General features: G+C 63.8%; 1 protein-coding gene across 1 annotated transcript; it reads right to left on the bottom strand.

The window, feature by feature from the left end:
- Nucleotides 1-7430: 7430 nt before the first annotated feature.
- Nucleotides 7431-9198, bottom strand: CCDC166 (coiled-coil domain containing 166). Its single transcript, XM_070075628.2, has 2 exons — nt 8635-9198; nt 7431-8540 (listed from the first exon to the last, which is right to left on the bottom strand). Exons 1-2 carry the CDS (start codon nt 9070-9072, stop codon nt 7554-7556), a joined length of 1425 nt encoding a protein of 474 aa, XP_069931729.2. The 5' UTR covers nt 9073-9198; the 3' UTR covers nt 7431-7553.
- Between the last annotated feature and the right edge of the window lie 4001 nt (nt 9199-13199).

Genomic DNA, 13199 nt, shown 5'->3' on the forward strand with positions numbered 1-13199 from the left:
GTGCTGTGGGCAGGGTGCAGTAGACGGGTGTGGACTGGGACCAGGCGGTGTTCAGGAAGTGGTTGGGGATGACACGGTGGCTAGGTTTTAAAGAGTCCTTATTCAGATGCGTTTGGACATCTCTATGGGGGAATGACATGGGAGTCTGGGATTTGCCATTATATTCTAATAAAGGAGAAAGACGATATTGGCAAAATGTTTAATGGTTGTCAAAGCTAGATGGTGCGTATGTTGAGATCTCCCTAGTGCTCCTCATTTTATAGCATTGTTGCACAACCTCACGAGTCCATACTGAAGGCTGCGCAACAGCGTCTGGTTCTGGAGGTGTGAGGCGGCCTCTGCCTGCACTGACTGCGGGGACCACCAGGACGGGTACCACTGGAATCGGAGCGGCCAGAGGCGTGCAACCAGGCAGCCAACACGCTCTGTTTCTGGCGAGGGCTCTACGTGGCTTCCAGTGGTGGGGCAGCAAGTCTGTTGTGGGACCGCACGCCCATGACGTCATCTAAACTTAGTGTCCCCCAAGGCCCTGGGTCCAGGCTTCAACACGATTTAGGGGGTGCAGTCCAGTCCACGGAAGCCTCTCGGTCAGTCCTTTTCCCGCAGGCCCTGCTGTTCCCACAGGCAGGGCCCGGTGCTTGGGCACCAAGGATGACACGAAGTCTGGAATTCTCTGCGTTTTATTTTTAGAGAGAGTGAGCTGCCATTCACGGTTCACCTCCCGAATGCCCACAACAGCCGGGGCTGCCAGGCCGTCTGGCTTCTCTGCCCTCTTAGCAGGGAGCTGGTGCAGGTGTTTTCCTCCTGGGCATTTCTTTCAGGGGGCAGTGGCCGGGCAGACATTTCTTTCAGGGAGCAGGCCCAGAGCGGTCTGCTTGTTAGCTTCCTGCTCTGCTGGCGCTGGCAGCGTGTCCCAGGCGGAGCGACAGGAGGGCACCCGGCCGGCGTCCTCAGGGCAGGGGAGCCTGGTCAGCAGCCGTGGCTCCCCCGACACCCATGACCTGCATTTCTCTGTGGCAGAAAATACAGCAGGACCCTTGCAGGCATAGTTGGTGTTTCCGTGGGACCCACAGGGAACGGAGCCATGCCTGTGACCTGGCATCCACCCTGTCCCAGGGCCGCCTGCTGGTCTGGCTGGCGCATCTGTGCTCAGCACATTCCTGCAGGGTCGGGGAGGCCCAGCAAAGGGAGGTGGCAGGCAGGTGCAGCTGAGGGCCCAGGAGCACGAGTCACATGACGGCTGTGACCTGGCCCAGAGGGGAGGCCCACAGCTCTAGGAGGGTCACATGATGGCTGTGTCCTGGCCCAGAGGGGAGGGCCCACAGCTCTAGGAGGGTCACATGATGGCTGTGACCTGGCCCAGAGGGGAGGCCCACAGCTCTAGGGGGTCACATGACGGCTGTGACCTGGCCCAGAGGGGAGGGCCACAGCTCTAGGGGGTCACATGACGGCTGTGACCTGGCCCAGAGGGGAGGGCCCACAGCTCTAGGAGGGTCACATGATGGCTGTGACCTGGCCCAGAGGGGAGGGCCCACAGCTCTAGGGGGTCACATGACGGCTGTGACCTGGCCCAGAGGGGAGGGCCACAGCTCTAGGGGGTCACATGATGGCTGTGACCTGGCCCAGAGGGGAGGGCCCACAGCTCTAGGAGGGTCACATGATGGCTGTGACCTGGCCCAGAGGGGAGGGCCCACAGCTCTAGGGGGTCACATGATGGCTGTGACCTAGCCCAGAGGGGAGGCCCACAGCTCTAGGAGGGTCACATGATGGCTGTGACCTGGCCCAGAGGGGAGGGCCCACAGCTCTAGGGGGTCACATGATGGCTGTGACCTAGCCCAGAGGGGAGGCCCACAGCTCTAGGAGGGTCACATGATGGCTGTGACCTGGCCCAGAGGGGAGGCCCACAGCTCTAGGGGGTCACATGATGGCTGTGACCTGGCCCAGAGGGGAGGCCCACAGCTCTAGGGGGTCACATGATGGCTGTGACCTGGCCCAGAGGGGAGGGCCCACAGCTCTAGGGGGTCACATGATGGCTGTGACCTGGCCCAGAGGGGAGGGCCCACAGCTCTAGGAGGGTCACATGATGGCTGTGACCTGGCCCTGAGGGGAGGGCCCACAGCTCTAGGAGGGTCACATGATGGCTGTGACCTGGCCCAGAGGGGAGGGCCCACAGCTCTAGGAGGGTCACATGATGGCTGTGACCTGGCCCAGAGGGGAGGGCCCACAGCTCTAGGAGGGTCACATGATGGCTGTGACCTGGCCCAGAGGGGAGGCCCACAGCTCTGTGGAGAGCAGAGCACAGCACAGCAGGCCAGCCCAGCTCTCCCTGCACTCTGGAGCCACGCCATTGGCTTTGGGGAGCAGACGCCAGCTCAGTAAAGATACCGGTCCTTTTCTGGTGACAGGGCCTCAAGCCATCTGTTCCGGGGGTTTGCTGTACCTGCCGTCCTCAAGGAAGGCCTGTGTGGCCTGGGCTGGCAGGCCCGGCAGCGTGTGGGCAGCTCCTTCCAGAGCAGGTGGGCCCAGTATGTGACTCCTCAGGCTCGGAGGCGCGGGCCCACCAAATGGAGTACACACCGGGCGGGCTTTGGACATCGGCGCAGAAAGCCTTGCCCGGTGTCATCCGAGAGCCCGAGGAAGCCTCCCTGTCACCCGCGCTGGCCACCTGCTCAGAATGAGAGGGTTGGCAGGACGGGGCAGCTGACAGGAGGGCGGGGCCACCAGGCACGTGCCCGCCCTGCCCACGTGCCCAGTGAGACGGCGCAGCCCGTGTCCACCTGCAGTGCAGATCGTGCCCGCCCCCGCCCACGTGCCCACTGAGACGGCACAGCCCGTGTCCACCTGCAGTGCAGATGGCCACGCCCCCGCCCACGTGCCCACTGAGACGGCACAGCCCGTGTCCACCTGCAGTGCAGATGGCCACGCCCCCGCCCACGTGCCCACTGAGACGGCACAGCCCGTGTCCACCTGCAGTGCAGATGGCCACGCCCCCACCCACGTGCCCACTGAGACGGCACAGCCCGTGTCCACCTGCAGTGCAGATGGCCACGCCCCCACCCACGTGCCCACTGAGACGGCACAGCCCGTGTCCACCTGCAGTGCAGATGGCCACTGCAGCAACGCTTTCCGATGTCTCGGGCACCAGCGTCCCTGACTGGCGTTTTTAGGAGCTTGCTGATTGGCTGGTCCTGGGCCTCTGAGCGTGCGCATTAACAGAGCACGCCATAAGGTGCGTCTCGCGCTCACAGATGGCCGCGACGCGTCCTCGGAGGTGACGGGCGGTGAGAGGGCCCGTTCCCGTCTGTCTGAGTCAGTCTGCTCGTGCTGTTGTCAGGTCTGGCTGTAGCCAGTTCTGAGTTTTATCAGGGACCCTAAAAAGACAGCTCAGCCTGTTTTTGGCAAAGACAACTATTATGGGATAGCAAGTTGCTATGCAACAGGCAGGTGAGTGATGGGCTGCTAATGTGTTAGGCAGTTAAGGGAACTGCTGTTGAGCTGGTCATTCACCGCTGGTGGTTCAGTGCCACATCAGAGTGGCTGGGTCACCGGCCCCAAAGCTCTCCAAGCAGCCGCGGTGCCTGCACAGACCTCAGCTCCTGGGCCAGGCTCTCCCCAGCACACCTACACAGGACCGCCCCGTGCTGGGCCCACCCCACATGGCAGAGAGGAGCCCGGGGCACCACGCGTGTGCTCTTCCTCATCTTTGCCGCTGCCCCACCCTGTCCCGTGGCACCTCTGGAGCCCCTGGGTCAGCGCCCTGGGTCTGATCTGATCTGTGGCACAAAGTGGGGTGGACCGGGGCTCGGATTCCCTGCCCAGTGAACCGGGCACCTTGTGTCCAGAGAGCCAAGCGCACGCCGTCTGACTACGGGGGCCTCCCTGGGACACACGGCTGCCCGCCAGCCCTGCTCCAACTCTCACTTGCTGCGCCCTCATCCGCTTCCTCAGTCAGCCTGTGCACCCTCCACACTCCTGCTCTTTCGTGTTTTTAAAACATTTTATTTGAGGGCCGGCGCCGCGGCTCACTAGGCTAATCCTCCGCCTTGCGGCGCCGGCACACCGGGTTCTAGTCCCGGTCGGGGTGCCGGATTCTGTCCCGGTTGCCCCTCTTCCAGGCCAGCCCTCTGCTGTGGCCAGGGAGTGCAGTGGAGGATGGCCCAAGTGCTTGGGCCCTGCACCCCATGGGAGACCAGGAGAATCACCTGGCTCCTGCCATCGGATCAGCTCTGTGCGCCGGCTGCAGCGCGCCGGCCATGGCGGCCATTGGAGGGTGAACCAGCGGCAAAAGGAAGACCTTTCTCTCTCTCTCTCTCTCTCTCACTGTCTACTCTGCCTGTCAAAAAAACAAAAAAACAAAAACAAAAAAAAGTATATATAAAAAAAAAAACATTTTATTTGAAAGGTGGAGTGACAGAAGTGGGGGCGGGAGAGATCCCACCTGCTGGTGCACTTCTCAAAGGCCTGAGACAGCCCAGGCTGGGCCAGGCAGACATCAGGAGCCAAGATCTCCATCCAGGCTTCCATGTCAGGGGCTGCGACCCAAGTACCTGGGCCACCATCTGCTGTTTCCCAGATGCATGAGCAGGGGCTGGACTCGGACCAGAGGTGAGACTGCAGCCCAGGGCCTCTGCTAGGGGATGCAGGCGGCCAGGCCTTAACCGCTGTGCTAGGAGGCCTGCTCGGTTTTGCTTTGTTTTGGACACCTTCGTGGGGGCCGGCGCGGTGGCACAGCAGGAAAAGCCACCCTCTGCAGCACGGCATCCCATACTGGCACTGATCTGAGTCCGGCCACTGTGCTTCCGGGCCAGATCCCTGCTAATGGCTTGGGAAAGAGGTAAAAGATGGCCCAGGAAGCTCCTGGCCCAGCACTGGGTGTTGTGGCCATTTGGGGAGTGAACCAGCAGATGGAAGACCTTTCTTTCTCTCCTGCTGTCTCTAACTCTCGCCCTTTTAAATAAATAGCAAATCTTAAAAAGTTAACAGGGACTGGCGTTGTGGCCCAGCAGGTCAGGCGGTTCGAGTCCTGGCTGCTCCGCTTTCTACCTGCCTCCTGCTAATGGAAAAGCAGCGGATGACGGCACAGGTGCTGCAGCCCTGCCTCACGTGGGAGACCACGACGCAGCTCCCGGCTCCTGACTTCCACCTGGCCCCGGGAGTGTCTGGGGGAGTAAATCAGCAGACACAAGACATTCTCTCCTCTCTCTTTCACATAATTTTTTAAAGATTTATTTTACTTATTTGAAAGGCACAGTTAGAGCTTCCATCTGCTGGTTCACTCCCCAAATGGCTGCAATGGCCAGGGCTGTGCTAGGCTGAAGGGTCTCCCGTGGGGGCCCAGGGGCACAAGCACTAAGGCCATCCTCTGCTGCTTTCCCAGGTCATTAGCAGGGAGCTGCATTGGAAATGGAGCAGCAGGCAAAAGAACCTGTGCCTATATGGGATGCACGCGGAGACTTTACCTGCTACGCTGCAATGCTGGCCCCTAAATGAATCTTTTAACAAAGTAAAGGGACTTCAGGGTGGCGCTGTGGCGCAGCAGGTTAAAGCCCTGGCCTGCAGCGCCGGCGTCTCAAATGGGCGCCAGTTCTAGTCCCGGCTGCTCCTCTTCTGATCCAGCTCTATGCTATGGCCTGGGAAAGCAGTGGAGGATGGCCCAAGTCCTTGAGCCCCTGCACCCACGTGGGAGACCCAGAAGAAGCTCCTGGCTCCTGGCTTCGGATCGGCGCAGCTCCGGCTGTTGTGGCCAATTGGGGAGTGAACCAGTGGATGGAAGACCTCTCTCTCTCTCTCTCTGTAACTCTGTCTTTCAAATAAATAAAATAAAACTTAAAAAAAAAAAAGGAAAGGAATTTCCTACTTACAGCAGCTGTAGGCATACTGGAAAGCTGAGCACAAAGTGTGGCCCCGTCCCCTTGGCACCCCTCTGCACCCCTCGGCACCCCGCCTCCTGCCCTGCGCCTTTGCTAGGGCGGAACCCAAAGTCACCTCACGCAGCTTTCCCGGACCAGCCTGGCTCACTAAGGTATTGGCTTTCTCAAAGGCAGACTCCAGAGCGTCCATCAGCTGGGTCACTCCCTGGACGCCCCGTGGGCGCCTGCGGGTCAGGGCAGGGACGGAGGAGCTGTGGCCACCCGCGAGGGCCCCCCTTGGCGGCATCAGAGACAGTGCGTCTGCAGGGGTCCTTCCAGCGGGGCCTTCGTTCACGGACCCCCCTGAGGGCGCGGCCCCGGCCAGCGTGCTCCCTCAGCACGTGGTGCCAGGCCCGGCCCAGGCCCGCGGCGGCCGCCGACCCCTTTGCAGCGAGGCGACGTGACCGTGACTGGAAGCTGCGCCTCGGGAGCCCGCCCTGCAGGGTGGCAACCCACGCGGAAGCTCAGCGCCCTGGAACTCAGTGCCCTGGCAGCACTAGCTTCTGGAGGGTCAGGCTCCCGCAGGGACAGCCTGGTACCGGCCTTGCACGGTGACGCGTGACAGGCCCTGGGGAGAGGGTGGCGGCCACAGAGGACCCTGGGACCGGAGGCAGCCTTGTATGTGTGCTGTGTCGCCTGCAGTGCCCGCATCCCATATGGGTTTGAGTCCTGGCGGCTCCGCTTCCGACCCAGCTCCTTGCTGATGGCCTGGGAGGTAGTGGAGGATGGCCCAAGTGCGTGGGCCCCTGCATCAAGCCAGATAAAGCTCCTGGCTCGGGTCTGGCCCAGGCCTGGCCATTTGTGGCCATTTGGGGAGTGAACCAGCGGATGGAAGCCCTGTCTATGTAACTCAAATCTTAAAAAGAGAGAAAGCAAGCAGTGCTGCTTCGAGGCAAATGTCCTGCACCTGAACGAACGCAGGAGAGTCTATGTGTCCAACAAAGGCCTGGTGAGCAGGCTGGACGGGCCTGCAGCTTCAGCCCGAGCCCAGGCGGCTGCGGGACGGCCACACACAGAACACACAGGGGTGCACCTGGCATCCGAAGGGAGGCGCCACTCACAAAACTCCCTCTAAGGTGAAAATCACATCGAAATTTAAAATTACCAGGGCTGGCAGTGCGGCACAGTGGGTTAAGCCATAGCCTGGGACACCGGCATCCTATATGGGTACTGGTTCCAATTCTGGCTGCTCCACTTCCCACCCAGCTCCCTGCTAATGGCCTGGGAAGGCAGTGGAAGATGACCCAAGTGCTTGGGCCCCTGCACCCATGTGGAGAGCCAGATGGAGCTCCTGGCTCCTGGCTTTGATCTGGCCCAGCCCTGGCCGTTGTGGACATTTGGGGAGTGAACCAGCGAATGGAAGATCTCTCTCTCTCTCTGGAACTCAGAGAGAGTAAATAAATCTTTTAAAAAGTTGAAAAGCAAAACTGGTGGTGCAGAGAACCAGGCCCGTTCCCTTCCTGGGACCCCACCTCCGGCTAAGGCCCTGGCTGGAAGAGCGAGTACAGTGGACCCTGGAAGGTGTGCGGCTCAAGGCAGGACACGTGAGCAGCGGGCAGTGAGCAGACAGGCCGCAGCGGTGCGGGCCACACTTTTATTAAACAGCCGACCTTCCAGCGTCCCGACTGCTGGCCGCCCTGGAGTTCAGACGCCCTCCGGGGTAGGGTGTCCGGTCCCGGCGTCAGAGTGCAGGGTCCCCTCTGACGATGGTGTGTGCAGAGCCGGGTCCCCGGACAGGCGCACGGAGAGCCTGGGTCTGGACTCCACTGGGGGGAGGGGGTCCGGATAGGCTGTGTGCATAGAGGACCAAGAGGACAGGTGGGAGCCCTCCTGGGACCGCGTCGGCGACGTCGTGTGGGAGCTGGTGCGCGAGGGAACCGCGGATGGGGATTGTGAAGCCACGTGGGACCGCCTCTGGGGCAGGGCCTGGGGAGCCCCACCGGACGGCGTCAGCGATGGGGCCCGCGAGGCCGTGTGCAACAGGGTCCGTGTGCGCTGCGGCGTGAGGGACAGGGCCCGGGAGGCCACGCGGGGCCGGCTCAGGGACGGGGCCCGCGAGGCCGCGCGGGGCCGGCTCAGGGACTGGGCCCGCGAGGCCACGCGCGCCGGCGTCGCCGATGGGTCCTCGGGCCGCGAAGGGGTCAAGGACGGGGCCCGAGAGGCGGCACGCGAGGCGCCTCGGGAGGCGGGGGGCGAGCCGGGGCGCGAGGCGGGCGGCCAGGGCGGCTGCCAGAGCGGGGGGCCCCCGGAGCCCCGGCGCAGCCAGCCGTGCACCCTCGCCATGTTCCGCGTGTCCTCGTGCTCGCGCCGCAGCTGCTCGCGCTGCTCCAGCAGCTGGCGCCGCGTGTCGTGCAGCAGCTGCGCGCGGTGCAGCAGCCGCAGCAGCTCCTGCCGCAGGCGCCCGTTGTCCGCCTTGAGCGCCTGCGTGTGCGCCACGAGAGCGCGCGCCGCCTCCCGCTCCGCGCGCCGGCCCAGGGACTGCACGCGCTGGCGCGCCTCGCGCTCGAAGCCCGTCTTGTCCTCCAGGAAGCGCCGCTTGACGCGGTGCAGCACCTGCGTGTGCTCCACGCGCATGTGCAGGAGCTCGCGCTCCAACGCCCGGATCCGCGCCAGCTGCTCCAGCTGCAGCTCCTGCGACGGCGCGAGCAGGTCAGCGCGGGGGTGCGGCGGGCGCCCCCGCCGCCCGCCCCGCCCCGCCGCGCCGCCCGCGGGCGCGCGCACTGGCCTTGTAGGGCTGCAGCTCCTGCACCTGCCGAGCCATCTGCGCCGCGCGCGCCTCCATCTCCTGCAGCTGCGCGCGCACCCCTTCCTCGCGCCCCTGGTACAGCGACGCCAGCTGGGCGCGCTGCCAGTGCACCTGCGCCAGGTCGGCGCGGTGCTGCTCCTCCAGCCGCACGATCGCGTGGGCGCAGCGCTGCGCGCGCGCGCTCACGTAGCTAGCGTACAGCCGGTTCTCCTCGCGCAGGCGCAGGGCCTCGCGGTCCAGGAAGGCGTTCTCCTGCAGCACGCGGTCCACGCGCGTCTCGCAGGCCTCCAGCTGCTCCGAGAGCTGCGTGTACTCGCGCTGCAGGTACTGCGCGCGCTCCGACAGCTGCTGCTCGCCGCCTTCGCCTGCCGCGCCCGGCCGGCGCCCCGCGATCGGCCCGCGCTTCTTGGGCGCCATGGGCTGGGGTCTGGGGCACGAGGAGTCGTGGGAGCCCCGTCGCCGCCCACTCGCTCCACAGCCCGGATGTTCCGGGCCCCGGGGCCAGGGCTGGGATGCGTCTCAGGGCCTCCGAGAGCCAGGGTCCACAGGGATCGAGGTCGGGGGCAACGTCGCCAACCTTCGGTCGTGGGGCCGCGTCCAACCTTGGCTGCCCGTCCGGCCCGGGGCGCCCGAAGTCCTCGCACCGCGGCCGTCCTGCGGCACGTCTCCATGGAGACGGAACTCGGCCGCCCTCCCCTCCCCACCCCGGGGGTTCGGCCAACGACTCCCTCGCCTCCGCGGGACTCTCCGCGTGCCTCCCTCCGGCCCGCTCGGGTCTCGTCCGCATGGTCCTGTGGGCGATGCCGGTGTCAGGACGGTGCACGGCCCCAAGCGTCCCCTGGCCCCGGGATCCTGGCTTTGCCCGCGTAGGAATTGAGGTTCCCGAGCGGTTGTCTCTGGGGTCCTCACCCGGCGCTGGCACCCCCCACCCCATGCCGGGCCGTGCCCCCGCGCGGCTTCTCCCACTGCTCGGGTGGCCGGAGCGGGTGAGCGGGCCTCGGGGACCTGGCTGACGCCGCGTGGGCTCACCTGGTTGGCTGTCCGCCTGGGTCTGCGCAGGTTTGTCCAGCCCTGTCCGAGCGTTGGTTTCACAGCCTCTGCTGGACTGGCCGTGATGAGCGCCTGACCGAAGGTGTGCTGGTGTGCCGGTGACCGAAGGTGAGCCCCTGTGCCAATGTTTGGAGACTGTCGATTCTCACTCCGTCGACGTCACAGCGAGGACTTCCGGGGCAGGCGCCCAGCTTATGGTCCACTTCAACCCCAGTCCCTGCTCCTGCGCACCCTGGAGGCGGCTGCGGAGGCTCAGGTCACTGGGTGCCCACCAGTGGAGTTCACATATGCGGGTTTTAATGTGAAGGTGGCGCCGACTTCTCACAGACCGGAAAGCAATCAGTGGGTCCCCCTGCCCTGTCCACCTGCCCTGGCTCCCTGGGGTCTGCTCACCTGGAGCTTCTATGCCTGCACCCACCCAGAACCACCTCCTCTGCCTGGCCTGGAGACCCAGGGTGCCTCCCCCAGCCCCAGACTCTCCGTGTGTCAGGATGGGCTGTGTGCTATGCCCACCATGCCCCAGCAGCCACAGGGCACATAGATTGGAAGCCAGGTACACCCTCGGCTCTCCCCTCTCCTGCTGTGAGTCTGGGGTCACACCTCCTGGGCTGAGCTGGGAGGAGGGCCAAGCCGTCTCCGGCCGTGCCGGCGCCTGCACGTGCGGGCTGCAGCAAGGTGTGGCTTTGGGCCTGCCACTGGAGCACTGCCCACGAGACCCTGGCGGCCACTGGCTCTGCAGGATTCCAGGCGGCCCACTGGCTGTTCCTGCCCTGAACACCCACCTATTCACTCCCTCAGACTTGGGGTGTGGGATGGGCCCTGCGCCTGACCCTGGGTGAGCATTCCCAGGCTCCTCCCCTCCCACTGCACAGAGAAACTGAGCCATAGAGTGACTTGCTCAAGGCTGCCTGGGAACAGTGGGGCTGACGTGGGCGGGCCTTGGCGGGCTCCTCCCACTTCTGCACCTAGCCTCTTGCAGTCTTCTCCTGTCCCTGCCTGTGCCCTTGGACAAGGGGACAAGGTCAAAGGCGACCTGGGGCCCCCATGTGGCTCCGTGTGCAGAGCTGGGAGTGGGTCGTGGTGATACCTGGCACTGTCCCTGTCTCAGTTCTGGGCAGGAGCCGGGTCCACAGGGCAGCCTGACGCTGACCAGTGGTCACAGGAAGTGACCCTGGGGGGCTCTCGACATGACGAAATGTGCCAACCCCACCCTAACCTCGTCCCTAATTAGAGCCTAGAGCACAGGGGACGATGGCAGGACTGTGAAGGAGGGAGGTCTAGCAGAGCCCATCCACCCGCCATGTCCTCTGGCTGGGGTCAAGCCCTGGAGGTCCCAGCCTGGTTGCTCTCTGCACCCTGGGCCTGACCTGAGCCTCTCCCCTTCTCCACACCCCTGCAGGCCTCCCTCACCGTGACTCCCACCCCCACCCCCAGCAGGCAGCTGGGCTGGATGCCAGACCATGGCCACCTGCCTCAGACGACGTGGCCGACGTGGCCGGCACAGCGAGGGTCCCGGCTTCACAGTGTGGCTTCCGGGGCCAGGATGAGGCCTGAGCCGGGGGGTCCTGGGAGGGCGCCTAGAACACCCTGTGACTCCGGCCTTCTCCCGCGGTCAGGGGTACTGGGGGCTTTGCTGTTAGTCGCCCCCGGCCAGGGCAGCCCTCATTGGAGGTCTCAAAACAGCCCGAACTCCACGGGCTCTGTGGCTACCGAGGCCGCTGCTGTCCACTTGCAGCTGCTGCCCGAGGTGGCAGGGACGGCAGTGTGTCTGACTGCAGTGTCCAAGGTCAAGGGCGCTGGCTCTCCCGGTCTGCCCCAGCCCAGCTCTCAGGCTCTCCCCACGCACATCCACAGGCTGGCACGCCCCCCTCGGCCTCTCTGCTCTTTGTGCCCTGGTTTGCTGTTGAGTGTTTCTGGGGTGAATGTGTCAGGTGCACCGGGAGGCGCTGTCGCGGTGGCCCTGACCTGAAGCACTGTCCTTGCGTCGGTAACTCCCCTCGGCTCCCATCAGCCCGGCCAGGTTCTGTCCCATTTATTCAAAGACCTAGCTTGTAGCTTAGCTGTTTTTTCTCACGTCTCTCTGTTTCGATTATTCCTACTCTGAACTTCTTTCCTTCTTTCTGCCTAGGTTGGGCCTAATTTTCTCTCCTTTTCGGGCTCCTAAGGTGCAGGCGGCCGCAGCGCCCATGCACTCCGGCATGGCGCCTCGGCACCGGATTCTGGTGTGCCTGGTGCTGTCTCTGACTCACTGACTCTTCAGAAGGTGTAGTTGATGTCTACACCCCTGGGGGTTTCTAAATAGCTCTGGTCTGTCGTCCTTTCTCAAATGTTTATTTGAGAGGCAGAGGCAGAGATGGGCTGACAGTCCCAAACACTGGTTCACCCCCCCCACCCCACATGCCCTCAACAGCCAGGAACTCCATCTGGGTCTCCCACGTGGGTGACAGGGCCCAAGTACTGGGGCTGCCATTGGTTGGCTCCCCGGTGCGCGTTAGCAGGACGCTGGACTGCTGCAGAGCCAGGCACCGTGCCACGGGGCGCAGGTCTCCCAGCCTGCACACCAGGGCCCACCCCGTGACTTATTTTCAACCCAATTCTGTGGGGCCAGAGAACATCATCTGCGTGATTTCTATTCTTTTAAAGTTGTTGAGCTTTGCTTTACCGTGCTTAGAACATGGTTTATTTTGGTGGACACCAATGGGTGGAAGATCTCTGTCTCTCCCTCTCTCTGTGTCACTCTGCCTTTCAGATAAAATAAATCTTAGACATGGGGCCGGCCCTGTGGCGGAGTACGCTAAGCCTCTGCCTGCAGCACCGGCATCCCATACGGCGCCAGTTCTAGTCCCGGCTGCTCCTCTTCCGATCCAGCTCCCTGCTAATGCGCCTGGGGAAAGCAGTAGAAGATGGCCCACGGGCTTGGGCCCCTGCACCCACGGGGGAGACCTGGAAGAGGCTCCTGGCTCCTGGCTTTGGCCTGGCCCAGCTCTCACCATGTGCCCACTTGGGGAATGAACGAGCATTTCTCTCCTAACTCTCTCAAATAAACAAATAAAAAAAAAAAATAAGCCTGATGTAACTTAAAGGAGAAATAAAGCCACAGTTACAACTGAGATTGTATGCTTATGTTTGAATAAGTGAAGGTGTGACGTCACGGCTTGCAGCTTGGCCTGGCTGCGTGGGCTTCCCTGCCGCCGCCAGTCTGTACCCCACGCGTCCCTGGCGGCCCCGGCCAGCGCCCCCACGCGAGCCGCCTCGGCCCCGCCGAAGCGCAGCACCCAGGATTGGCCCCCGGCTCTCTCACGGGTGGCGGGAGCCTGCCACGTCCCGGCGCCGAGTCGCCCTGTCCCTCTAGGGCCGGCGGGGAGCCCGGGCTCGCCCAGTCCTCTTTCTCGCACCGGTTCCACGCGCTCCCTTTGGCGCCCCGCGCGCGCCCGACGCCCAGGGGCTCCGGGTGCCCGCTCGCCACAGGCTCTTCCTCCGCGTCCTCCCCCAGC

Source organism: Oryctolagus cuniculus, chromosome 6 (genome assembly GCF_051225735.1).
Source record: "Oryctolagus cuniculus isolate XC-2025 breed Fujian yellow rabbit chromosome 6, ASM5122573v1, whole genome shotgun sequence".
In the NCBI taxonomy this organism is placed as follows: Eukaryota; Metazoa; Chordata; class Mammalia; order Lagomorpha; family Leporidae; genus Oryctolagus; species Oryctolagus cuniculus.

Excerpts from the sequence above, each read along its gene's own strand:
- CCDC166 (XM_070075628.2), bottom strand. The coding sequence starts at position 9,072 with ATGGCGCCCAAGAAGCGCGGGCCGATCGCGGGGCGCCGGCCGGGCGCG. Across the intron at positions 8,541-8,634 it reads AGGAGCTGCAGCCCTACAAG|GAGCTGCAGCTGGAGCAGCT; the intron begins GCCAGTGCGCGC and ends GCGCCGTCGCAG.